At 37.6% G+C, this 27,308-nt stretch overlaps 1 protein-coding gene across 2 annotated transcripts in view; it reads left to right on the forward strand.

Annotated features, from left to right (window-relative positions):
- wnk4a (WNK lysine deficient protein kinase 4a) overlaps positions 1–27,308 on the forward strand; it is an 87,097-nt gene that overhangs the window by 36,323 nt on the left and 23,466 nt on the right. For both annotated transcript variants that reach the window (XM_038296934.1, XM_038296935.1), the window contains exons 6-12: positions 5,578–5,666; positions 5,848–6,067; positions 7,844–8,204; positions 13,549–13,718; positions 17,040–17,113; positions 20,560–20,695; positions 22,254–22,370. In XM_038296934.1, coding sequence (XP_038152862.1) covers positions 5,578–5,666; positions 5,848–6,067; positions 7,844–8,204; positions 13,549–13,718; positions 17,040–17,113; positions 20,560–20,695; positions 22,254–22,370 — 1,167 coding nt within the window. The remainder of the gene's footprint in view (positions 1–5,577; positions 5,667–5,847; positions 6,068–7,843; positions 8,205–13,548; positions 13,719–17,039; positions 17,114–20,559; positions 20,696–22,253; positions 22,371–27,308) is intronic.

Here is a 27,308-nt window from a genome sequence, read left to right on the forward strand (position 1 = left end):
CATTACAGGGCATGAGAAGATTATCGCTGACATCTTTATGCGTTTATGCATCAGATGGTGGCAGAAGTCATTGCTCGCTCTTAATCAGATGTATAAAAGATTTACAGCATCTGGATTAAATCAAAGGACATAAACTTCCTCGGAAAAAAAAGGAATGGTGAGATTACAGTCCTCTGGGGAGCACCTTTTCTCTCAACCACCAGGTTAGACCTATGACCTTTCAGTCTTTTACACTGTGGTCTGTTTTATTCACTGATCCAGGTGACCAACCTTTCACTGACGTCCTAATTATTAAGAGGAACCTGTAAATCCAATAAAACCTGTATTTTTTCCATGAATTCTGCAAGGATGCTGCATTCTATGGAGGATAAAAAGTGCAGAAATTAAATAAATAAATACAGCATTAAATTAATAAATAAATGTGTCAATAATTATTAAATGTTGAATTAAATAAATAAATGTCATTCATTAATTAAAACCACGTCACTAATATAAAGTGCCACAATTAAACAAATAAATACAGCGATAAACAATTAATTAAATGTGTAATTCATTAAATAAATAAGGAATTAAATATATAAATGTGTCATTAATTTAATAAAATACGTCTTCATTTTATTAAAAAATATATATATAATTATTTCAGTGTGCATTTAATTATTTCATGGTCCTGTGTCGCAGTGCATCGAAACCAGTAAAAGAATCTGTCAAACTCACCCATCAAAGTTAGGGCGCGGTTATCTAACACCTGATTGGTCACCCTGCACATTAAGGCGAAGCAAATCGATTACAGAGACTGTGATGCACAGGCTGTGAACATACTCTGATACAGTAGGTGGCGACTCGATTCGCGTTAACCCCGCCCCCTAACTTTGATGGGTGAGTTTGATAGATTCTTTTAATGGTTTCGATGCACTGCGACACAGGACCATGAAATAATTAAATGCACACTGAAATAATTATATATATTTTTTTAATAAAATGAAGACGTATTTTATTAAATTAGTGACACATTTATATATTTAATTCCTTATTTATTTAATGAATTACACATTTAATTAATTGTTTATCGCTGTATTTATTTATTTAATTGTGGCACTTTATATTAGTGACGTGGTTTTAATTAATTAATGACAAATTTATTTATTTAATTCTACATATAATTAATCATTGACACATTTAATTATTTTTTTAATGCTGTATTTATTTATTTAATTTTGGCACTTTTTATCCTCCATAGATTTCGGCACCCAAAAAGTTTCAATTTTACTCTGTATTTTTTGTGTATTTAAAGCTACAATCATGGCAAGGTGAGGCAGACTTATATGTTTTTGGAAATAGAGCGTCACTCTTTACTCTACAAAGCAGTTTTTTCCCCTTGTGTTACGTACTAAAAGTAAACAGCTACTGATTGGGACTAAAAAGGGAGAAAGCAGCAAGAACTAATAACCTCTAGCTGCCAACACAAGCAGAGTAATGTTCTACGTGCAGTTAGAGACGCCGCTGGTTCTCTTCTGTCTTCTAGGTAACTTCTGTTTGAGGTTAGTAGATAATTAAGCACTCAAAAGTAAGAAATTAAGCTGAAAATCTGAAACGATAAAAAAAAACTTGTCTACGAATCCTAATAATTTGCTCGAAGAACCAACCAGGATGTTTTTGCTCCTTGTTGTTTGTTGTAAATATTACAGAAAACATCCAGAACACACAAAAAAACAATTTGACCTAAGGTTGATGCATTATATTTTAAGAAAGGTTCTCAAACATTCCTTTACAAATACAAAACCAAGGGGAAACTAATTGATAAACATTTTACCAAAGTAAAAATGTGTTTTGGTTTCTTTCACTTGTGATATATAGATGATTCCCTCTTTTATTTGCTTTAAGAATTAAAACCCCATTCTGTGTCATTACTGCACTCTTTTTAGGAGCTCTTTTCTCCAGGCGTGGGACCTACCTGCAGGGATTTGCATTTCCTGCACTGATATTGTCTGATGAAGCCAGGCTCGCCATTAAGGCTTTATCTTTAACAGTCGGAGCTCAATGCACCTTTGCCTCTCCTGTGCATGGAGGTTTTGTCACGTTGCACAAAAGAGAATCCAGAAATGAAATTGAATTATTTATAATATAGTGAAATTGAATTTGGAATTGCACACTGTAAGGTCCTCATCAGCGCGTCATGCTAAAAACGGCAAAAGGTTTGTGAGGTCCTAGTTGGAAAACAAGAAGCATGAATTCATTTATAGGGAATTATTCAAGGGACCAATGATAAAGGTGTGCATCCTAATCATTTGCATCATCTTGGAAAATGTAACTTAATTCAGTAATTAAATTTTGATGCTAAACTCCAATGTAGGTTAATGGGGCACAGTTCATTTCACTTTGTTTTTCTTTTTTTGCCAAAAATGTTGTCTTGGAAACTTTCTGTTGCAAAATAACCATGAAAAAAATAAAGAGATAATGTTAAATATATTAATCATAAAATCTGGAATTAGCTAAATGGACTAGCTATACAATGAAAACCAGAGCTAGAGTATGTGAAGTTCTGGTTTTTAAAAACTAAACAAAAAAACATCTAATTTTATCTGTAATTCATATCTAATGTTTGAGCTTGATTAACATCAAATTACTGTTACAATCAGAAGTTGTCTTTAGGCTCTACTTCCCTTCTTGTTGCTTAAATATTCAATACATTTTATTTATATAGCATAATTCCCAACACATGTATTTTTAAGGCACTTTAAAGACCTTTCAATCAGATCATCCAGTCAGATTGGTTAAAAGTTTTCTATCTTAGGAAAACCAGCTGAGACCATCAGCTCATTGACTTTTCACGATTCATTCCTTTTGGATTAGCTTGTAGAAATAATAAATATTCTCTTCCATTTTGTCGTTAACTCTACAGTTATCTCTCACACCAAGCATGCATGCAGTAACAGTGGAGAGGAAAAACCTCTTTAACAGGAAGAAACCTCCAGCAGAACCAGATCCAGGCTCAGTGTGAGCGGCCATCTGCTAGGGCTGACTCTGGGTACATGGAGAAAGAAGCAGACAAAATTAGCATAGAAGCACTGATCTATAAATACTCTCTGTGTTAGAAAAGGTAACAGTAACCTAGTTCCATGGGTGGCTCTGTCTAAGAAAGAAACAGTTAAGCAGACGAGCTCTGAGTCGGTTGGGGGAATGGTGGCCTAGTAGGTAGGGGATTGTGCTTTGAATCCAGAGGTTCTGAGTTCGAGCCCCACTCCCATAGACTATCACTCTGGGTCCCTGAGCAAAGACCCTTAACCCCACACTGCTCCCCGGGCGCCGCACCATGGCAGCCCACTGCTCCCTAAGGGGATGGGTTAAATGCAGAGGTCTATTTCTCCAATGTGAGATCAATAAATTTCTATTATTATTTTCATGCAAAAACCAGACTAAGCCCTGGAAAACAGACCTAACTCTATTATCTATAATCTTAGGTATTGATGGAAGTTACTCAGCAGATATTACTCTACAAGATGGTGTCACGGCCAAACAGAAACTGACCAGATTAAGCTATTATGATGAGAAAAAGTAGAGAGCATGAGTTTATAGGTGGAATAAACAAATGCAGAATGGAAGAATAGAGAGATAGAATGAAGCAGAATGAGGAAAAATGGTCTCTACGTCCTCCAGCAGTCTAAGCCTATAGCAGCATAACTATAGAGATAGCTCTGGATAACCTGAGGCACTTTAACTATAAGTTTCATCAAAAAGGAAAGTTTAAGCCGACCCCTAGTAGACAGGGTGTCTGCCTCACAGACTAAAACAGGAGAGGTGCCTGATAACTAAAGGGTCTGCCTCCCATTCTACTTCAGAAAGTCTAGGAACCACAAGTAAACCTGCAGATGGAGAGGAAAGTGCTCTGTTAGGAACATAAGGAACAATGAGATCTGACGGAGCTTGGCCATTTAAGACTTTATATGTGAGAAGGAGGATTTTAAAATCTCATTTTTATTTACTAGGTAGCCATTAGTGGGAAAAATATGATCTATCTTTTTTCATTTTCATCAGAACTTGACGACGACAGCTATTCTGGATTAAGTTGAGGCTTTTAAATGCACTCAGTGGATTTCTCATAGTAAAGGATTAGAATAGTCCAGCCTATAAGTAGCACTGTTTCCATGACCATTGTCCTCTTTCCTGTGAAATGAACCAGTCCCCTCCTGCAGCAAAATGATCACAGTTACAATGATTTACCAGCCTCCCCTGTTTTCCATCCAAATAGAACAGGGGTCAACATGACATGGCAGTTAAATTTTAGCTTCATCAGATCTGCAAAATCGTCATGCCTCTCTGTAACTGCAAATTTTTCAAACTTTCACTCATCCTAAAGCTGGTTGAAAAGGGTGCACAAGTGACAAGGATACTAATAATGAGAAGGTTGTGTGCAGATGGGGAACTGAAGGTTCACCCTTTTAGTTTCAAGATGATTTCTGTTCACACTGAGTAGAAGAAGCCTCCTGTACCACTGAACAGCACATAGAATAGCAAATTATTTACATGCTTTAGATCTGAGAATGTACTTAATAAATATACTTTTGGACTAAAAGCAATAAAGCAGCTGAGTATTAGCCCCCAAATTGTATATATTTCATGAATTAACTAAGTTTACTTTATAGACCAAAGCGTTTGTTGTTTTATTCAGAAGAAAACCACCAAATGGAGACTGAATGACACTAACATTTTTCTCATGATCTTATCCAAAGCTCTGTCACCGCAGGAAAGGAACAGTCACAAATTTGATTAAGATCAAGGAGGAACTGATTTATCTTGAAAGCTCTCATTATGAGGCCTGCTTAGAAAAGAAACAGTGACGCTCTTTAAGCAGAGAACATTTTACAAGGTAAATATTAAGTAGTTTTTAGGTGTCCCCTGTTTGTCACTTTACCTCCCTAAACTTTAAATGAATTAGGTTGAAGGTAGTTTTACACCGGTTCTTAAGTGATTTAAAAATAAAAGGTGAAACAAAGGTCATTTAAGGGGAGAGAATGTAAATATCTACATGTCTATGTTCTGTCAAAGATATGCAATTTGTCTGTTTGACACAGGGACATCTCTGATAAATGAAATGGGGTTATAACATGCTTAGATGTGATAACATGACGTAGGACTCTGCCATTACTGGTAAATAATTGTATTTGGGTGTAAGACCTAACATCTTCCGGATCCTTGCATATCTTCAAGTTATCCATCTTACTAACCTTGCTTTTTTTTCTTATCACTATTTTTGCAGGAATTGTTGACTATATTTAATCTATTTGTTCCCTTTTGATAATATTCACATATCTAGATCGGCCTCTACGTATGTTTCCTCTGCGTTTCAGATTAAGACACATAGAAAAGGGAGCATTTTGGGGTTTTTTGTGAAATCACGGTGTGGTTTTGTAACTATTTTGCATGCACAGAAGGCAGGTAGTGGCTGTTATCTTACTTAGAGAAATGTGCAAATGATAGATAAATGGTCTTATTGTTCTCATGATGTTACATAAGACAAATCAGAAACGCTTTAATGAAACTGATTATATGAAACTTCTTTTATTTGTGTGTTTGCAGGGCATTAAACCGGACAGCTTCTACAAGGTCAAAGTCCCAGAACTCAAAGAGATCATAGAGGGCTGCATACGCATGATCAAAGATGAAAGGTGAAAAAAAACAAAAACTTCAAGTGGATTTAAAAAGTTTTCCCACCTGCAATAGATAGTTCTGTAGGTCACTATATTTCTAGCAATAACCCAGAAATCTCTCCTAATTTAGAGCATCTGTTTAATGAAGTGGATAGATAAATATATGATGAAGTAATAAATGTTCTTGCTTGTGATTAAGGTACACCATTCAGGACCTTCTGGACCACCCCTTCTTCCAGGAGAACAACGGTGTCCATGTGGAGCTGGCGGAGGAGGACGACATGCTGAAGCCTGGACTGAAGCTGTGGCTGCGGATTGACGATACCAAGAAGCTTCACGGGAAATACAAGGACAACAACGCCATCGAGTTCCTCTTTGAGCTCTACAAGGACGTGCCTGAGGAGGTGGCTCAGGAGATGGTAGGCTGATGCACCAACTTTTCTTATGCTTTAAGAGGAATCTAACTGGTTTTAGATGCAAGCAAAACAGATATGGTGTTAGGAATGTCAATTAAATCTAATTAACGATTATGGTGCCTTATTTTTATGGGCTTCAATCAGAAAGCAGCAAAGGGAGTTTATTTGGATATGTGGTTTATATAAAGTCATGCATGGGACCAAAACATTTCGTCTAGTCAGCCAGGCAAGCAAAGACCCTAACGACTCCCCTTTTCAGAGGCATAGGCCAGTATCGGGTATTGCAGTCTAACAAAGACCTCAGCAACTCCCCATTACTAAGGGGTGGACCTGTTCTTTGGGTTAAATTTTTATGTTTTCTAAGCCCCAACAAGGTTTAGAAAACTCTATAAAGCTTGGAACTCGATGCTAATCCAGATATTTTCAATTTAAAAAGCTTCCTGGATGGAAGTAGCCTCGTGAGACCATCCTGATCTCGCGAGCTTTCAAGATTTCACTCGCTAATCCGTCTGGAGACTCTCCGTTAAAGAAAATTTGGAGCCGTTCACCAAATGAACGTCCAATCAGCGTTTGCTTTGAGGCGGGTTGAGGTGTGACGCAACGAGAAGCGCGACAGTTCAGTCTAAAGAACATGGCGGCTTCAGCCGATGAAACTAGCATTAGCGTGGCTATCGAGCAAGTTTTATCGGAATTACAGAGTATTTCTTCACTGAAAGAAGAGCAAAACATTGCTCTGGAGGCTTTTCTCAGAGGAAAAGATGTTTTTGCTCTTCTCCCGACTGGTTTCGGCAAGAGTTTGATCTATCAATTGGCTCCTCTTCGTCGTCGCTCTGTTAGTACGTCATATGCTTCGTTGATGTCATTGGTTTATTTGGCCCGTCTATCACCAACATAGGCCAATCAGCTAACCAGTATATTCGCCCCTTCCCTAAATTACTTCAACGGAAGGTTTCCAGATGGATATGCGGAGCAAATCCATCTGACGGAGTCAGGTTAGGATGGAAGCGAAACATCGTAAATCTTGGAAAACAGTCCAGTGGTTTGTTTTTAAACTTTTTTCGTATAAAGTCTGTAGGTATACAAAAAAAAAAAAAAAATCCTTAATTCGTAATGATTTCTAAATTGCAGCTTGGTTAACAGTTATTCAGACTTTATTTCATAGAAAAATTGGAAAACCCAGTAAGGAAGGTATGGAGAGTTGATGTTAAAACACGTAGGACCATTTGAAACATGTTTATGTTTCACAACCCTGAAAGAAAGAACATTTTTATTTGTTCAAGGTCAGAGCACAACATCAGTCATCACAGGGTGGAAATGTGAGAGAGCTTCTCTGGAAGCAGCTGAGGTCATGTCTTTAATAATACAGCCACGCTAATGCTCATTGCGAAACTGGCCCTGATGTTCTCAAAGCAACGGCCCCCGCCCCGTCTGTCCCCCTCCTAGAGGTCACTTTTAATGAAAAGGCATGCCACAGTTCCTTAATTGTTTACTCCTTTATTGGAGATTTCATCAAGATCAAATTTGGTATTAGCAGGCGACATCGCTGCAGTAATCTGACAATGTGTTGAAAGGCAGAGTGAGCTGCTCTGCTGGACTGGTTCCACAGAGCGAAACGACCAAAAGATGCAGTCCATGTGTGTTGTGGCAAAACAAATGTTGTTAGCACAAATGTCAGTGCGTGTCTAATCAGGTCAGCAGGCCTGCATCAATGTTCTGAATCAACACACCCATGAACACAACTTTGATGCAACTTCTGCTCTGTTTTTGTTTTTTTTGCAGGTCGTGCTCGGCTTTGTGTGCGAGGCAGACTTTAAAATCGTGGCCAAGGCCATACGGGACCGAGTGACGGCCATCAAGAGGCAAAGGGAGAAGTTGAGGCGGCAGGCGGAGGAGCGTCAGAAGAAAGAGGCGCAGGAAGTGATAGAAGAAGAACCAGAGCCTCAGACACCCTCACCTAGGGTCAATGACGTCGTTGCAGCAGACTCCCCCACCCCAGCCCTGACACCTCAGGCCTCCGTTTCCTCCCCCATCACCAGCTCTGCAGACTCTGGACTCAGCTCCAGCTACCCAGTAGAACCAGAGGAGCCTGAAGCGGATCAGCACTTCCATGTGCGCCACAACAGCCTGTCGTCTGCTAACTGTGAGCATCCTATTGTTACTGCAAAACATCTCTGCAAGTAGCGACACATACTGCTGTATTTAATACTTACAAGTTACTTTTTTTAATTTTCTGTTGCAGAATCATGAAAGTGTAAAAAAAAAATCAGTTTTTAAATTAACAAAATATAAAAAAATATATTCATTTGAAGCGTGAAGTTACTTCAGCAGCACATTCCATACATATAAATCATATAAATCTAGATCTTCTGTGCAGTTATAAACACATCAACCTCTAAGCACCGGAGGGCAATTTCATTTTGTGTTAAAAATAAAAAAATAGTGTAGGGATGCACGATATTGGGATTTTGGCCGATATCCGATATGCCGATATTTTAAAACTCATGTAGCCGATAACCGATATCGATACTGATGTTAAAGCTGGACAAAAATAAGTAGTCATTGAAAATAGCAGTTTTGTTATCCATTTCTGACACTTTGAAAAATAATATACTCAAATATATTTTCATATGCTGATATTGAATTGATTTTTAAAAACGCGGTATCGATCTATTTTACTTTCAAAATCTCGTGAAATTTCATCGTTCTGTTACAAACTCTCGTGATATTTTGCAAATTCTTGTGAGATTTTGTTAGTAAAATAGTTGATACCGCGTCGATATATCAACATATAAAAATATGGCAAAATTTCGTGAATTTTCGGGGGATTTCGTAGCATAACGATGACATATAGCAATATTTCATTAGTAAAAGAGATTGATATGGTGTTTTTAAATGGCAATATATCAGCATATGAAGATATTGTGATATTTTAATGTATCAATATTTTTAGAAGTTTTTAGGTCTGTAAAAAAGACGTTTTTGAGGAAGAAGAAGTAGTTTTTTTTTTTTTTTTTTTTTTTTTTTAGACTTTAGAAACTCAGAAGCTGATCAAATATCGGGTTAAATATCGGTGGGGTGGCCGATGTCCGATATTCAGTTTTAAGGCCGTTACAGGCTGATACCGATAAGGGGCCGATTATATCGTGCATCCCTAAAATAGTGCTTAGTATTTACATTTAACCCCCTTTACTAGGGATGCACGATATTGGGATTTTGGCCGATATCCGATATGCCGATATTTTAAAACTCATGTAGCCGATAACCGATATCGATACTGATGTTAAAGCTGGACAAAAATAAGTAGTCATTGAAAATAGCAGTTTTGTTATCCATTTCTGACACTTTGAAAAATAATATACTCAAATATATTTTCATATGCTGATATTGAATTGATTTTTAAAAACGCGGTATCGATCTATTTTACTTTCAAAATCTCGTGAAATTTCATCGTTCTGTTACAAACTCTCGTGATATTTTGCAAATTCTTGTGAGATTTTGTTAGTAAAATAGTTGATACGGCGTCGATATATCAACATATAAAAATATGGCAAAATTTCGTGAATTTTCGGGGGATTTCGTAGCATAACGATGACATATAGCAATATTTCATTAGTAAAAGAGATTGATATGGTGTTTTTAAATGGCAATATATCAGCATATGAAGATATTGTGATATTTTAATGTATCAATATTTTTAGAAGTTTTTAAGTCTGTAAAAAAGACGTTTTTGAGGAAGAAGAAGTAGTTTTTTTTTTTTTTTTTTTTTTTTTTTTTTAGACTTTAGAAACTCAGAAGCTGATCAAATATCAGGTTAAATATTGGTGGGGTGGCCGATGTCCGATATTCAGTTTTAAGGCCGTTACAGGCTGATACCGATAAGGGGCCGATTATATCGTGCATCCCTAAAATAGTGCTTAGTATTTACATTTAACCCCCTTTACTAGGGATGCACGATATTGGGATTTTGGCCGATATCCGATATGCCGATATTTTAAAACTCATGTAGCCGATAACCGATATCGATACTGATGTTAAAGCTGGACAAAAATAAGTAGTCATTGAAAATAGCAGTTTTGTTATCCATTTCTGACACTTTGAAAAATAATATACTCAAATATATTTTCATATGCTGATATTGAATTGATTTTTAAAAACGCGGTATCGATCTATTTTACTTTCAAAATCTCGTGAAATTTCATCGTTCTGTTACAAACTCTCGTGATATTTTGCAAATTCTTGTGAGATTTTGTTAGTAAAATAGTTGATACCGCGTCGATATATCAACATATAAAAATATGGCAAAATTTCGTGAATTTTCGGGGGATTTCGTAGCATAACGATGACATATAGCAATATTTCATTAGTAAAAGAGATTGATATGGTGTTTTTAAATGGCAATATATCAGCATATGAAGATATTGTGATATTTTAATGTATCAATATTTTTAGAAGTTTTTAAGTCTGTAAAAAAGACGTTTTTGAGGAAGAAGAAGTAGTTTTTTTTTTTTTTTTTTTTTTTTTTTTTAGACTTTAGAAACTCAGAAGCTGATCAAATATCGGGTTAAATATCGGTGGGGTGGCCGATGTCCGATATTCAGTTTTAAGGCCGTTACAGGCTGATACCGATAAGGGGCCGATTATATCGTGCATCCCTAAAATAGTGCTTAGTATTTACATTTAACCCCCTTTACTAGGGATGCTCGATATTGCCTTTTTTGTCGATATTCGATATGCCGATATTCCAAACGCTAAATTTTCTATTCCGATATAAGCCGATACCGATATAAACCAATTTAACATCATGCCAGTAACAAAATGTAAGCATTAAACCTAGATTTACTGTGATGCCCCACTACACACTATATATTCCAGCAATAATTACTATTGTAGAGGATAAAAACAGCATTTCAACTTCACGAAAAGGCTAAATTTGACATTTATTTTCAACACTGTCTCAAACAACATTTTGGAATATGCTCTTCTTTAGATTAACCTGAAAATATATATTCAAACAAGAGATAAATATCTTTTCTTCACAAATAGGAAAAAAGTGTACCTCACCAGTACGGCTGTATTGCACAGAATTGAATATAAACACAAATGAAGGATCGCTGTTGAAGGACAAAGTAATTGGTTCCCCTACGCATGACAAGGACCTCACATTCGTTGCAAATCGCAAACTTCAAGTCATCATTTGTAACTCTGGAAAAGTTCCACGACGCAGTTACAAAACAGTTTAGCTTCGCTGCTGCTACACAGTTTGCTGTCTGGCGCGGTTTAATGACGTCATCAGGGTGCAAGAGCGCTCGCTTCAAAGTATTACGCAAAATCTAGGCATTATATTATCGGCTTTTAATTATCGGGCGGAAACCCGATAAGGATATGGACAGATATCACATAATTATGCTAATACCGGCCGGTCGATATTATCGGACATCTCTACCCTTAACTATAACACCCTTAGATAAATAACCACTACTACAACTTCCTTCACACTAGAGTTTCAATGGTTTTGTTTTTTATTTAATCTCAGTATAAACCAAGGCCTGTGAAGGAGTCAGAGGTTTGTTACACATCATTAGTCAACAAATAAATATCATGAAATCCAAGGAACATGGCAGGTCAACAGAGGTGGGCAGCATCCAAAAAATGTACCCAAGTAAAAGTAGCACTACTTCATTGTTTAAAAAAATGTGCATGTATTGCAAGAGTAAACATCTATACATTAAAAAGGTGAATCAGAGTTCTGCCTAACTGATCTATTCACTACCCATGATCAACTGATTTAATATTTTACAAAAGGATATAAAATTCAACAAAAATATTAAGTGATATGCAATTTTTGGTGTTTTAAAGAATAAACATGCAACATATAGTGATTGCACAATAAAGAATTTAGGAATTAAAATCCATATTTACAGTATGTAGAACAGGTTTGTTTACAGTAAACTGGTAACTACTTTTTCACTCGATCTCCAAATGACATGGCAGACTCAAAAGATGAAAAATAACTTAACCAAAAACCACTAAACTGACCTTAATTGGAAAGCAACTTGAAGTTCTCTTAGTTTTTCTGAAGACATCCATCTGGATTGGTGTTAAAACGTCCTCAGAAAATTGAGTGAAAGTCTGGTTTCCTTAATTAAAGCCTGTTTTGTGGTTACCATGACCTGGATGATTTACACGGGCATATAACCAATAAACCTTCAGTACAAAAAAATAGAAAGTATTTCTCTCAATGGTGCATATTTGTTAAAATCCAGCTTGTTTTCTTTAAGTGAACTTACTCGCAATGGAGTAACTTTCGCTCAGTTTCTTGTGATATTTTCTCATGTTTTTCCTCAAGTAAAAGTCAAAAATTACAACGCTGTAAATAAAATTTCTTTCCAAAAGTTCCTCAAGTAAATGTAACTAGTTACCACCCACATTTGCAGATAAAGATGTCAAGATTTGAAAAGCAGAGGCGGTTTATAAAGCAACATCTATTGTTGTTTAATCCATCAAACGACAGAGAATGGCTCAACTCACATATTTACGTTGAACAATAAAGCAACAGGCAGAACCACAACGCAATATCTAAGAGCTTCCTAGTCTCATTTCCAGGGCTAAAATACATTTTAGGGCTAAAGTATCAGAAGTATTGACTCATGGCGGGTTGAATACAAATGTAGATCAAACTCTATAAATGAATTCATCAAGGCACTATAAGCAGCATTTAATTACTGAAGCAGTTTAACTTAAAGGTAAACTTTAACCCTATAATGCCAAATGTATCATATTTGATACATACGGTTTCTGAAATGTTTTGCATCTGACACCTTTTGCATAATTTAACGGCTCAAAATCCTATTGTACACAATCAGATATACCTAATAACAGAGGGCAGAAGACTACACAAAAAATAATCTTGACTTATCGCATAGTAATACATTATTAATATCAAAAATGTATTTCTGTTTTTTATTTTTGCATATTTTGTTAAAAGGCCATATAAGGACTTCAAGGATTGGGCTTTAAAGGGTTAAAAACTGCCTCTTGATGCACTTTGTTCCATCTGTCAGAAGTTGCGCCTCTGCATGAAATGGCCATTCCAATGAAATAGACAGAAAATGTTTTCACTGTAATAGTTGCACAGAATAGAGATTTGTTCAGATCTCAAAGCATATTAGAGCAAAACACAGAAATGTGATGCTGTAGAAAACCGAATTATTCTGCCCCTGTGGGACTTATCTCATGGTGTGCGCGAGGGCTTTGCTGTAGTAACAGAATATCCAGTTGACAAATATCAATTTGAATCAACAGCTGAGTGATTAATCGGACACGATCTAAATGCAACCATCCACTCCTGTGAGTTTGTGTCTATGCTACAGTATATAACAGCTTCGAGGGGGGGGGGGGGGGTTTGATGCACGTTTGCTTGAGGTCATTTGTCTTCAGGTCACAGCTGGTCACAGTCTAATCGTTTTTGTGCTTTGTTGAAACAGCTGACTGCGAAACAGACGCCGACCTGAGTTCCTTCGGTCTTCAGGATCCGTTTGAGGCCAGCGGCTTCAATGCACCCGCGACCCCTCCGACCCACTCGACCCCTATAGCCACCTACACCAACACCCCCCCTGCAAACGGCTTCGCCATCCCAGCGCTCCGCTTCCCCTCGGTGAGCACAGCCTGTTATCAAAGTGGAGAACTGGGGGGGTTGGAAGAACAGGCGACTTTACAAAACTACGAGTTTATCAGCATCTGTTACACCCAGTGCTGACACAGTTAACAGCATGTTGTAGGAAATCCACTGAATGATGCATGCTAATCTGTGTGCTCTGGTGCTTTGGAAGTGCTCTGAAGTTTTTCTCAAATTTACTAATGCATATTATGTATAGCATTGTGTAGCTTTACCTGCGTTTTGAAGGTATTTCCATCCCTTTTCTTACCCTTTTGCACAACTTACTGTAGAAATGTACTGTGAATATTTATCAGTGGCTAATTTTGTAATGTTATCACCTAAACGTGAATGTATATTATTGGGATTTTCTGTTGTAGAAAATATAAATCCTGACTGTAAGGTGCATGGTGGGACATTTTATTAAGCTTATTTAGAGCTTCATGAAACAACCTTTTCCCTAAAGGACAGCTGTATGGATTATAATTCTGCTCTGAGTTTTAGTCTAAAAGAAAAAATGTGTGAATGTTTTTGACTGGATGATGAGCATCCTTAAACATCTATTTTGTGTTCCACCTGAGATGTTGATCTTAGCAGCTCCTCCAGAGATACCATGAGATTCATGGCTGCTTCTCTGCCTTCATAAAACAGCAGTTTTTGGACAATAAATTAGAAACATGTTGGCTCTTTTTACTAATTAGTAGTGTTGCGGCGATGCCATTTTTTGGCTATGATACCCGATACCTGGCTGTGCAGTATCGGCCGATACCGATACCATCTGTTTGAAATTGATGTGTGTGTGTATATATGAAGAACTGCATACTACTTCGATGTGAAATAATTGCCATAATGGCTTTGTCAAACTGCTGCCTACCTTTGTAAAGCAGGAAAAAGACTAATACAAAGTGAATCCAGTAGAACTTTTTAGATCGGAGTTTGTTGTAGGGATGAACGATTTCTGAAAACCGTCCGAACCGTTCGGTTCGACTGTCTCGGTTCGATTCGCGTGTGTTGCGTTCGGTTCATGCGCTGCTTCTTTTTTTTTCATAGGCGAAGCGATTACACTCCAGAGCAGAAGGTGGCGGTACTGCGACCAAAGCCAACCACCAGTAGTAAACAAGAAGAAGAAGAAGCGAAGCAGCGTAGCCGAGTGTAGCAGAAAAAAATCAGTTGTTGTGGAGAATTGTGTGGGTATGGCGAGTGGGAAAGAACAGGAGTTGGAAGACGCGCCAGCAGCACTTTATAGGTCTGCTGTATGGGACCACTTTGCATTTAGAGTGACCTACGATGACGGCGGAAACAAAGTTGTGGATAAAAACAGTGTGAAAGCATTGTGCAACACGTTTTGTTTATGCTAACAGCAACATGACCAACATGTCAGGCTAACAATCAACACATACCGAACCAAACCGAAAACCGTGACCACGAAACCGTGAACCGAACCGAACCGTGGATTTTGTGAACCGTTCCACCCCTAGTTTGTTGCTGCTGTCCTTTCCGGTTTCTTTGGGCAGTCACGAACTCTTTGTGTTCGTTCACATGTTTCGACTTCAAATGTTTGATCAGGTTCAAGGTTTTTTTTTTCTTGAAACTTTCAGGTCGCAAATCTTGCATTTAGCAAATGTACTTGGCGGCGTTTCTATTACGAAATTCTTCCTGGTTAAGAGCAGCTATTGGCCCGCTTTCATTGGTCTGGAGCAGCCCAATAGCGATAGTTAACCCTGTAATGCCAAATGTATCATATTTGATACATTTAATGTTTAATTTAATGGTAAAAACTTTGCTCAAAATCCTATTGTACACAATCAGATATACCTGATAACAGAGGGCAGAAGATTACACAAAAAATTATCTTGACTTATCGCATAGTAATAAATTATTAAAGGAATAGTACACCCAAAACATGATTAGCCTTCATTTTCTACTCACCCCCATGCTGAACAAAACTCTGGAGTACTTTTTTGATATCTCAAATGCATCTGGAGATCTGGGAGGCTTCTTGCTGTCTGCTGACATTCAAATAATGGAGGTCTATGGCGCCCGAGACAGAAAGGTCCACAAAAGTCCACAAAAACTTGTCAATATTCCTCCATACTGCTCGTCCAATGTAATCCAAGTGTCCTGAGTGGGTAGCATCCAGAATTTACTCGAAACGAAGTCATTTAGAACGTTTTAGAGCCTAAACAGTAGTGTATAGGATTTCCTAATAGCGCCCCCATGCGCACTCACGATTCTACGGAAGCCGGCAGACCAAACCAGCGCATTCAGCTCGGCAAAGAACTCATGCTCTTCCTCAACACTGAAGTCCTCAGACATTCTTCTTTCGTTGTTTCTTTCTTTGCACAGGTAAACAGCACATTTCTTCTTCTACGCTTGCATTATCGGCAGACCAGACGCTGAATGCGCACCTTCTTCCGGTTTGGTCTGCCGGCTTCCGTAGAATCGTGAGCGCGCATGGGGGCGCTATTAGGAAATCCTATACACTACTGTTTATGCTCTAAAAACATTCTAAATGACTTCGTTTCGAGTAAATTCTGGATGCTACCCACTCAGGACACTTGGATTACATTGGACGAGCAGTATGGAGGAATATTGACACGTTTTTGTGGACTTTTATGGACCTTTCTGTCTCGGGCGCCATGGACCTCCATTATTTGAATGTCAGCAGACAGCAAGAAGCCTCCCAGATCTCCAGATGCCTTTGAGATATCAAAAAAGTACTCCAGAGTGTTGTTCAGCATGGAGGTGAGTAGAAAATGAAGGCTAATCATGTTTTGGGTGTACTATTCCTTTAATATAAAAAAAAAAAATTAGTTTTTTCTTTTTACATATTTTGTTAAAAGGCCAAATAAGGACTTCAAACCAAAAAAAAGTTATTTTCTGTTTTGTTTTATTCTTGGATCAGGCTTTAAAGGGTTAAAACTAGAAAGTGTCGGGAGAGAGAAGGCACCGTTCTGGTATCTGTGCCCTATTTGTTGGTACTCGCTGATGCAGATATCAGTATTTTAGTGCTGCCCTGCCAGATACTGGTAATGTTATCTGTGCATTACTACTAATTAGCAAAACTTCTTGAGTTACTTTATTGAAATTGATTTAAATTAAATGTAATGTAAATGCATGTTGCAGTTTTTACAATTTTTATTTAGAAATCTACAAAATAGTTATTGTTCTTCCATTCCAGTTATTCTCTCCTCTTTTGCTCTATCACATACAATCCCAATAAAAATCACAAAGGTTGTAATTGAAATGGAAAACTTTAAGTTAAGATACTTCTGTTGCTATTTTCTCACCTCATTTCATTAATTTTTTTTTTTTTTGCAGAGTATTGCAGTCTGCAGTAACACAGAACATGGCAGCTCAGGTCCTCCAAGTGGGCTGAACTCCCCTGTTGACAGGTAAAGCGCCTGATTCTAAACGCATAGCTGAGCTTTTTTTTTTATATATATTTACGTAGGACACCAGAGAAATTAGGTTGATATCTTAGAAGATGTAACTCCTCCTCCTGGCTCCACATCTGTGGGGCTGAAACAACAAGCTTCGGGCCATGGCAGGCCGCTTTTTGTTTGTGTTGCAGCGAGGCACAGTGGACCCTTGCAGCTTTTTGTTTGAATGCGTCTCAGATGTTGTGCAGAGCCAGCTTTCCAAGCTGGTGGGATGTTAGTGGGAGAGGCTTTGCTCTCAGCATGACAACCAAATAAGGACTAGAAAACCATGTTCCTATGTGTGTCCTGGAAATCAAAGTAGTTAAAGGACTTTTATTTAGTACTTTTTTCTGCACTGCAAAGACAAAAACACTTATCTACTTTTATATTTGATTTATATTGCGGTAAGAGCAGCATGTAGACTGGCTTTTAAATTTGATTGCAGTGGTAAAGTATGCAGAATTGCTTAGATGAAGTGTTTGGTAGGATGGTTTATTACTGACGTAACCTGGGGAAGCCATTATTGCATTCTGATAGACTCTATGGCTCCACACTATTTATCAGCTGATGATAAAACACCCAGAGAATAATGAGGACCTCACAATCATGGAAAAGATGGAAAGGAAGAAGTCATATAAATGAGATTTAATTACAGTGATATCACTACAGCTGTCTTCACCATTAATATTTCATCCATCCCTAATATTGTGCAGGCCTAATTGAGTTTATTATTGGAGTCACTATTTAGTAATTCAGCTTGCACAAATCTTTGTGTGTATTTTTTTTTATATGTTTCAGACCCTCAAACTAAAGGAATTAATAGATCTTAAAAGTTTTTTTTTTCTTAGCACATATTCTCTGCTGCAAGAAAATATGATCAATATTTCCTAAAAAAAAGGAAAAAAAATTACTTCAACCTGATGGTTACCACTCCATCCAAAGATGTCTGAAAGTGAAAAGTCGGCCCAAATTTAATATTTTCTCAAACTTTACCTATTTCTTTGAATTTATTCCAATTCATGCACCATAAAACTCTGAGATCCTGTTTGACATCTGTTTAAATCTTTATTGGGCACTCAGTGAAATACTTTGAAAATCTGAATTTCGAGCCAATAGTGTTACTGGAATCAGGACAAGAGCCTATTACCTTTGTAACAGTCCATCAAATATGGATATTTGGATGGATGTCAATGTAAAAACAAGAAACACCAACTTGCCCGAATATATTAAGAAAAATAACTTCTTTAAGAAATTTAGGAAAAACACTTTGAGAGTGAAAGAAACACATTTTTGTGGTACAACATAACCTAAGAGGCATTAATGCTGATACTGGCACTTACATTTTTTAGTTTATAAACCTAAATATAATTGTTAACTAGGTTTATTAACTTTTTAGCTTTGCTTTTTAACTTTTCAATTAGCTTTTTGCCTTTTTTCTTAAATTGTTAACTTTTTTTCAACTTATTTTACAGTAGGTAATAGGAGTGGGTATTGCCAAAGAAGTCAAGATTCGATTCCAATCACGATTCACATGTCACGATGCATCACGATACGTGAAATATTGCGATACATCGCGATGCCTTGCGATATTTTCACTGAGCACTGTAAGAAAAAAATACAGTTATTACCAGTGGCTGACTGGCTGGGTATGATCTGGATAGTGTCTTCAATTGATACATAACTGAAAGCAACTTAATTCATACATAGCTGTATTTATTGAAACAACTATTGAAGGTATTGCCATGAAAACAAATACTGGACACAAATATTACTATTACTGGAGTGGACACACTGACAAAAAGTGCTTAGGATTTATGAAACTTAAAATAACAGAGCTGTTTACATGGCCTCAGTGGTCCTTTAAACCAATGAAATGCAAACATTCAAATTTCTGACATTTCCCCTTTTGCAAATTACGTGCGTCGTATCAATTTCGTTTTTACATTCTTTGTTTTTAAAGTCAAAATGCATCCGCAGCGACATCTACTGGACTGAAAGTTGTATTCTACTTGCTTTTGGCCGATGTGTGCCACCCAATCATGTATTTCATTTATTCCTTGTTTTTAATTAAGAATCGATACTTGGCATCAAGAATCGATGCAGTAGATCACAAAAATTAGAATCGCGATGCATCGTCATGACGATTATTTTGCACATCCCTAGTAGGTAATATATCATTCAAGGGCTCATCTAATTGATCAAATGCCAAAATAAGATGTACAGCCATGTAGCAGGATCTTTGCTGAATGGCTGGATATAAATCCTGTGAGGGGGGCACTCTTTTTGTGAGGGGTATGCAAGTCATCAAAAACGGTAACTTGCCCTATAAAGGGTTAAGTAAAGAGTCTGCTTAGAGCTCCAAACCATCTATAGAGATTAAGCTAAAGGAAAATGGCAAAGGCTTCTCTCTCTGGTGCACTAAGATTTACAAATCACTGGGGTACAGTTGTCCTTCTGGAAAAAGAGGGTTTTTGCAGCATGTTAAGAGCCCCAAAAACACAAGGAAATCTGGAAATTAATCCATCATGGTGCAAAGATTAATCCTTCAACTTTTTATTCTCTTAAATAATTTATAGATCAGGAGCTTAAAAGCAAACAAATTCTCATCCTTGTTTCTGCCAAAGAGAAGAGCAATGTCTGTAGAAAAGCAAAATAATACCAAAGAAATATCTTTAGAAGTGTTGCTAAAGAGGAACCTGGCTTTGTAAAAAGGGAATGAAAGGACTAGGTGTGGCTAAAGACTTTTTACGCACTTGTATAATATGAGTAATTATTACCCGACTCCTCCATCTAACAACGAACAAAATTACAGTATCATTTTTTTTTAACAACAACGTGCTTATGTGCTATTTAGGATCCCATCTCTTCCTCTGAAGCAGCTCCTGATAACGGCTGAACAGAACAGGACCGCAGTTTGCAGCGTCACCACAATAGTTAAACCCCATTTTGTTAAATTTAGTCTCAGCAGGTGACAACAGGCTTCTCTTTGAGCTGACGTCCGCCGTGATGTGGAGAGCTGTGGAGCCTGCCAAGCAGTAGGCTGTTAAATGTTTGCAGCCTTCGTCAGGGAGGTGGATGTTGGGGAGTTTGTAACCACAGCGATCTAAACGGACCCAAGAGATGCAATTAGCTGAAACTATTTTACTGAATGGTCTCCGGACGTCTGAAACCCAGAATCTACTCAGAGCTTTGAATACATGTTTATGTTCTGCTTCCGTCAGGCGTTTCCTGCAGACTTTAATAAGATTGTTTAGAGACAACTCTTGATGCCTTATGTAACATTTAAGAATGCTGTTTATTATAAGGGATACTAAATAAGGCACCTAATTTCTTAATATTTAACTAAACATATTAGCAGAGTCTTCTAAATTCTATTGATTTAAAAAAATAATAATTTAAATCCTTTTCTTTCTGTGCAGCTATGCCTCCGATGTGACTTCAGGTTTGAGCGACGGTTACGAAGGCCTGTCGGAGAAGAATGAGAAAACGGCTGCGAGGCGAACAGCAGCTAAGCTGTTCAGGAGGAGGGCGCGCTCAAGGCTTCGCATCACAGGGGTACGTGAAATCAAATCTTTTTTTTTTACAGGTCCAATCAGGCTCCTTTATTAATTTCCTCACTAGATGAACTAATAAATCAACAGTGACTGGATTAATTCATTAGAGATTCCTTTTTGAGTTTGCGGTTCTTCGTCTCTACTCTGGTTTTTTGTTTGTTTTCCCTTTCTGACCACAAATAGTTCATCTCTTCAGAACACTGGGGATGTTTAATGATCTTGTTTTGACCGGGTCTAGTGTCGCACGTAAACCCTCCCTCATATGGTCGGTATGGGAGTTTAACACGTGTAACACGGTAACCTAAACTCAGGTTTAGTATGGAGCCTGGATTTTATCTTTGATCATATTTTGGTTTAGGAAAACACAATCATCTAACATATTTCCCATTTAATTTGTGATGTTTTTGTAAAGTTATTAGCATGTTTATTAGCATATTTTTTTATTTCTTTATTTATATAGAAATACTTTATATTTGATTAACACATCACAATATTTAATTTTAACAACTGCATGGGTTGGTTATCTAGCAAAACTGAAAAAAAAAGTGTTAAACTTCAAAAGTTTCTGCTAATACAGATTAAACCAGACTAAGTACTGGATTTGCATTAGTTTTTTCTTACTTCCACCTCCCTATCCACTCCTGCACTCTGCTGATCAGCTGGCTGAAAGAGGGCTTCCATGCTTTTCCCTTCTTATAGTCTAAAAACAAGTTTCCATCTGTTTTGAAGTTGTTTAGGGGGTAAAGAACATTAATCTATATCAAATGGAAAGGAGGGCCCTCTATTTCTGTAGCACTTTTTTTTTAACTGCTGCAAAAAATATTGTGTAAAGATGCTTAAAAATTCAATTCAGCTTAGTTTTATTTATTTAAAAACAAATCAATAAACAAGTTTTTTCATGCTGATACACTATTTATGTTTAAACAGCTTAAAAACTGAAGGCATAACAGTTGCTTTTCTTATTTTACATAAAACAAGTAGATCAGATTACATATTTCTGTTTGGCTTTGCGCACCTGAAGCTTTTCTTTAGGTCCTGTTGAGGATTTTTTGAAAAGCATATCCCAGCAAGCAACAACTGGTTAAAAAGCAATTGAAAAGACAACATGATTTTACGCCAAACAACGTCTACATTTAGTTGAAAAGTGAAAGGTAAAGAGCAGTAAGTTTGAGATAGCTGGAAAGACTTTCTAACGTTTGTTATTGGACTAAAGTGGGACAAAATCAGACTGACCAAACACAGCCCAATTTTCCACAACATTATTTCTGGACTAACTCAAGACCATGACAGTCCCATCAGATTTAGCCTAAAAAACAAAGTTTAATTGACGTCTGGTGTTTGGGGGGAATAAAACATGAAAAACGGAAACAGTTTGAAAATTAAAAACAACAACAAACATCACTATCTTGTTTTTTTAACAAGTTTGCGAATCACAGGACTATTGAGAATTTTGTCTGGAAAATGACTAAAACTTCACATAACATCAGCCTAATGCCTCCACATGCTTCCAGTTTCTCTTCATTTAAGGCTATTGCTGCTAATTCCCTGTGTCTCTGCAGCTTTCTGATAAGGTGGACCGGGTCGTGGAGTGTCAGCTGCAGACCCACAATAACAAGATGGTGACCTTTAAGTTTGATATGGACGGAGATAACCCAGAAGACATGGCTGCTGTCATGGTGAGTCACAAACCAAAGCGGAGGAAAACCTACAGCAAAAGCTGTGAATCACTCCTTCAAAGAGCATCTGTTGTCAACAAAGCAGGTATTGAATTTGTGCAGGGACGTTTTTGCTTTGACTTGAAATTCTAAAGTCGAGATTTTTGAAAAATACGGCAAAAATCAGCAAATTTGACTCAAAATCAGTCGTAAGTTATGAGATTCTTGTTGGTTAGGAAATAAAAAAAAGCTGCAGCTGCGCAGAACAATTTTAGAATATCATGCATTATGCACTATTATTATCATGAAGCACATCATGCATCTGTGTCCATCTGTGTCTTATAATCTCAGAATAAATCTAGGATTTTGTTAAGGCTTTGTTGGTGAACACAAGAAAACAAACACCACCATAAAGGCCAAAGAGCACAGCAGACAGGGTTCAGTTCAATGCAGTAAATAATCACAGTTCCATCCATAAATGGATGGAAATGGAAAGATGATTATGAGAAATCTGCAAACCTGCAAACATATGAGTGTCCATACGTGCAAACTGGGCAAAGGGGGCAGTTTTCAGAGAATGAAGAGAGGAGCTTAGAGACTTACGATGTCTTGTTTGCCATATGGGGGCAGAAATATCATATGGAGGAAGGTACTCGGGTCTGATTAAACCAAAATATAATGTTTTTATGTTGGCTGTTCTGTGTTAACCTGACTCCGCCAGATGGATTTGCTCCGCATATCCATCTGGAAACCTTCCGTTGAAGTAATTTTGGGAAGGGGCGAAAATACTGGTTAGCTGATTGGCCTATGTTGGTGATAGACGGGCCAAATAAACCAATCAGATCAACGAAGCATATGATGTACTAACAGAGCGACGACGAAGAGGAGCCAATTGATAGATCAAACTCTTGCCGAAACCAGTCGGGAGAAGAGCAAAAACATCTTTTCCTCTGAGAAAAGCCTCCAGAGCAGTGTTTTGCTCTTCTTTCAGTGAAGAAATACTCTGTAATTCCGATGAAACTTGCTCGATAGCCACGCTAACGCTAGTTTCATCGGCTGAAGCCGCCATGTTCTTTAGACTGAACTGTCGCGCTTCTCGTTGCGTCACACCTCAACCCGCCTCAAAGCCAACACTGATTGGACGTTCGTTTGGTGAACGGCTCCAAATTTTCTTTAACGGAGAGTCTCCAGACTGATTAGCGAGTGAAACCTTGAAAGCTCGCGAGATCAGGATGGTCTCACGAGGCTAGTTCTGTGTATGTATAACCAACAATGCATGTCCTTTATGTGGACCTGGGCACCATATTAAAAATGCTGCTTTGAGAGGGATATCTGAGAACTTCTTATAATGCACGAAATGCCTGGACCAGAAAGCACTGTGTCCGTGTGATGACCGTATTAAGAACAAAAGTCTCTGTTCTTGCTGAGTATTTGAAGGACTAAATACAGCCAGAGCTAATCGAATGGACCAGTCTTATCGCGCATCTAAACCTAGTTTAGAATCTGAAAAAATACTTGAAATCTGATCCTCTTTATTTACTCTGAACTTTAGGTTTTTTTTAAAGCATGTTTTGTTCTCCAGACATTGAAAGCTGGGAGATTCAATGTCTGGAGAAAGCTGGGGATTCAACACACTGTATACTCAGGAAGTCTGCATCATAAAAATGCCCAAAAATACTTTTTGTTTTCACTTTTATAAAATCAAATCACTTTATTCTTTTAATTAAATAATTTGCACTACTCTTTGTTAGTGCACCACATAAAGTCCAGATAAACATATCGATGTGTGTGCTTGCAATGTGTTTTGAGAGCTAGACATATGTTTGCAATGTACATGTAATGTCTTCCGTTCAACCAAATTTTCTTTAAAACAAGGATCTACACTATTATTCAAAAATAGATTTGTAAGACCTAAATTATTCTGTTGACATATCTTAATTATACAAGTTATGTATTTTTATTTATTCATTTATATTTATGATTTTATTTTTTAACCCCAGTCGGCCTCAGCAGATGGCCGCTCACACTGAGCCTGTTTCTGCTGGAGGTTTCTTCCTGTTAAAAGGGAGTTTTTCCTCCCCACTGTCGCTACAAGCATGCTTAGTGTGAGGGATTGCATTCAAGTCAATGAGTCGATGCAATCAACTGTTTTTCCTTGGATAGAAAACTTTGAATCAATTTGACTGGATGATCTGGTGAACTGGAAAGTGCCTTGAGATGACGTGATGTGAATTGGCGCTATATAAATAAACTGAATAGAATTGAATTTTTATGTGTTGACTAAAACAGGTATCGCTGACAGCAGCAGTAATCATGTAATACGTCATATTTAGAGGCCAGTCTATCAGCTTTGCAGAAGGTACAGAAGGTAAAATAAAAAAAATTATGGCAAATAAATAATAAGTTTCTATAACCTTCATTAGTTTATTGACAAATATGAATAAATTTTCCAAGTCAGCTGATAAGTCGACGGTTGTTTTATTTCTTATTATCCATCAGCGAAAGTTAGAAGCTCTTTGGCTGACATCGTATCAGGGCATCATGTGACGTCCATTTCAAGCTTTAAGAGATGCTTGAACATATAGAGAGCGTGTTGCATACAGGAGATCTGTGTGTGAACAAGGTGTGATGGTGTTTTTGCAGCGTTCGCTGAGTGTGCCACCTCTCTGCCTCGAAAATACAGTGATCTTTTGTTTACTGGGTCTTGGCTCTGCAGGGAAACCTGGCATCACAAATAACCCTGTGGTTCTCTGTACGGAGCTTTAAATGGGCTAAAATGTGCCATGTGGTCCAAAAAGAAAACAATAAACAAACAGAAGCTCAAATTAAAACTTAAAGTGCTAAAGTTTATATTATACATGTCTCACTCTCAGTAATAAGCCTTCAGGCTTTTTGTTAACTTAAATGCTTGTTTTTCAAGTCTTTTAATGAAAGAAAGTGAATACAGTGCTTCTTATGCTTTGATTTTTTTTGTTTTGTTTGTTTTTGCAGATAAAAGATTTAGAAATAAATAAGACTGCAACAATAAAGCTAAATTGAATAATTCCCACTATATATTCCACAATAGACTGTTGGAAAGTGTTAGTTATTCAACGGTCTTGATTTCATGCTTTATGTACTTTGCAGAGTCTTATTGCTGTAGGTGTTGTGCACCCCACAGAGGTGACTATGTCCAGGAGGCTGGGCAAGATGCCATTTTTTGTTAAGAGGATGAACATTGTTCCAACACTGTCAGCTTTTCTCCTTCATCTGTTGATTAAATGAATGTGTTCTCTGAAAGAAGGGCTGCGTTGCAGATGAATACTCAGATGTGTGTTGGATGTAGCTCTCTTGGTACGGACCCCCTCTAGGTTAGAAATGCCAACATTTCAAATGTGTGAATCATTTCTAGAATAATTATTTTTTTAGTGTCTTCTCCACAGTAGCCAAGGGGTGCAAATGCCCTGCCAATACATAAATGTGAAATACATTCAAAAAATACTGCAAAAATTAAAAAAAAATAGATGAATACACAAAACAAACAATATGCAAAGGGAAAATGTTGCAAAAAGAACTTGCAAGCTAAGAAAATCAGCACATTTCTGCATAACAGAGGCTGCAGACCAATAGGGTGAGAAGATCATAATTTAATTTTCATACAGCGGGATACTCAGAAAGATTGTGTTCAAGAGAAGTCAAAGATAAATTTACTTTCTTCTCTTTCAAATGTCCTCTGGGCGGGCATTGAGTCTAAGTTTTTGCTAAGGATCAGGTCCATTAGTCCTGCTGGAGGAGGGGGGAGAGAGCCTGATTTCAAAGGCAGGAAGGAACTTACAGAGTGAGGAAAAAGATTAGAACCTCTCAGACAATTATGGATGTGATGCAAAAACATCTTTTTAATTATTTTTTAAGAAAGTCTCTTACTGTGGCCAGTTTTTGGAAAGATAAAGATAAACCCAGCTCATAATAAATAGCATATTTAAAACACTGCTCCTTTAAGCTGCAATACTGATTGTTATGGTTACAGAAAAACACTGTTGCATTATGGGTAATTCTGGTATAGGGGTAAACTCCATCCTCCTGTACTATGATTGATCCAGAGAGTCTGAGCTTTCCCAGAATGATACACTGTGTATTGAGTAGAAGGTGTAAGCCAGTTGAGCTAGCAAGGCTACTGGTCAATAGGAATACATTCGTAGTTTCTACATTCTAATCCCATAAGGAGTTGATGAATATCTCCCCCTAGTGGTCTGGAGCACTTCTGTCATGCAGAGTTAAGGCTGATTTAAAGTTCGAAACTAGGTCGTCTGCGTAGATGTCTCAGTGAACGCAAAGACGTCCCCGCCCCCTCCGCAGACACCTCTCCCAAATTGTAGGTGACAGCAGACAGGAGGCCTCTGATTGGTCAAATCTACATCCATTAGCCGGCAACTGCGGAAAACAACTTGTAAACTTAGACCAGCTAAAAGAGCGAGGTGCGCGAGAACGCTGGGACCTTTTTCCACCTGGATCCCTCATGTTGCTCCGTTGTCGGACAAACTTGCCCGCACTTCCTCACCACCTCTGCCTTATCTATACCCACAGCTAGTTCACGATTGTACCTCTTGCGTTATGGCGTGGAATATAATATAGCGCAGACCACGCTTAAAAATTTAGCATAAATCAAAAATGTCTGCGTCAAGCTCACTGCGACACATAACGGGGAGTATAACCAGCCCTTTATTTTACAAACTCGCAGTTGTTTTTGCTTCTGGCAGCTTTTTACCTTTGCATGCATTTTTGTGTTAGCATCATTTATTTGTTTACAGCTTTTTTGCACTTTGCTGTTCTCATTTCCTGTGATTAAAACATTTTTTTTAGGCATGTGTATTGGTCCAATTTTTATGATTGCTGGTCTCCTATGGTTCACAGGCCATATGTATGTCTTTGCAGTCCTTTATTTTTATGATGTGCCATTATGTCTTTGCATTGCGTTTGCAC

The sequence above is a fragment of the Cyprinodon tularosa genome, unplaced genomic scaffold (genome assembly GCF_016077235.1).
Source record: "Cyprinodon tularosa strain WSP-4 unplaced genomic scaffold, ASM1607723v1 ctg38, whole genome shotgun sequence".
NCBI classification, from domain to species: domain Eukaryota; kingdom Metazoa; phylum Chordata; class Actinopteri; order Cyprinodontiformes; family Cyprinodontidae; genus Cyprinodon; species Cyprinodon tularosa.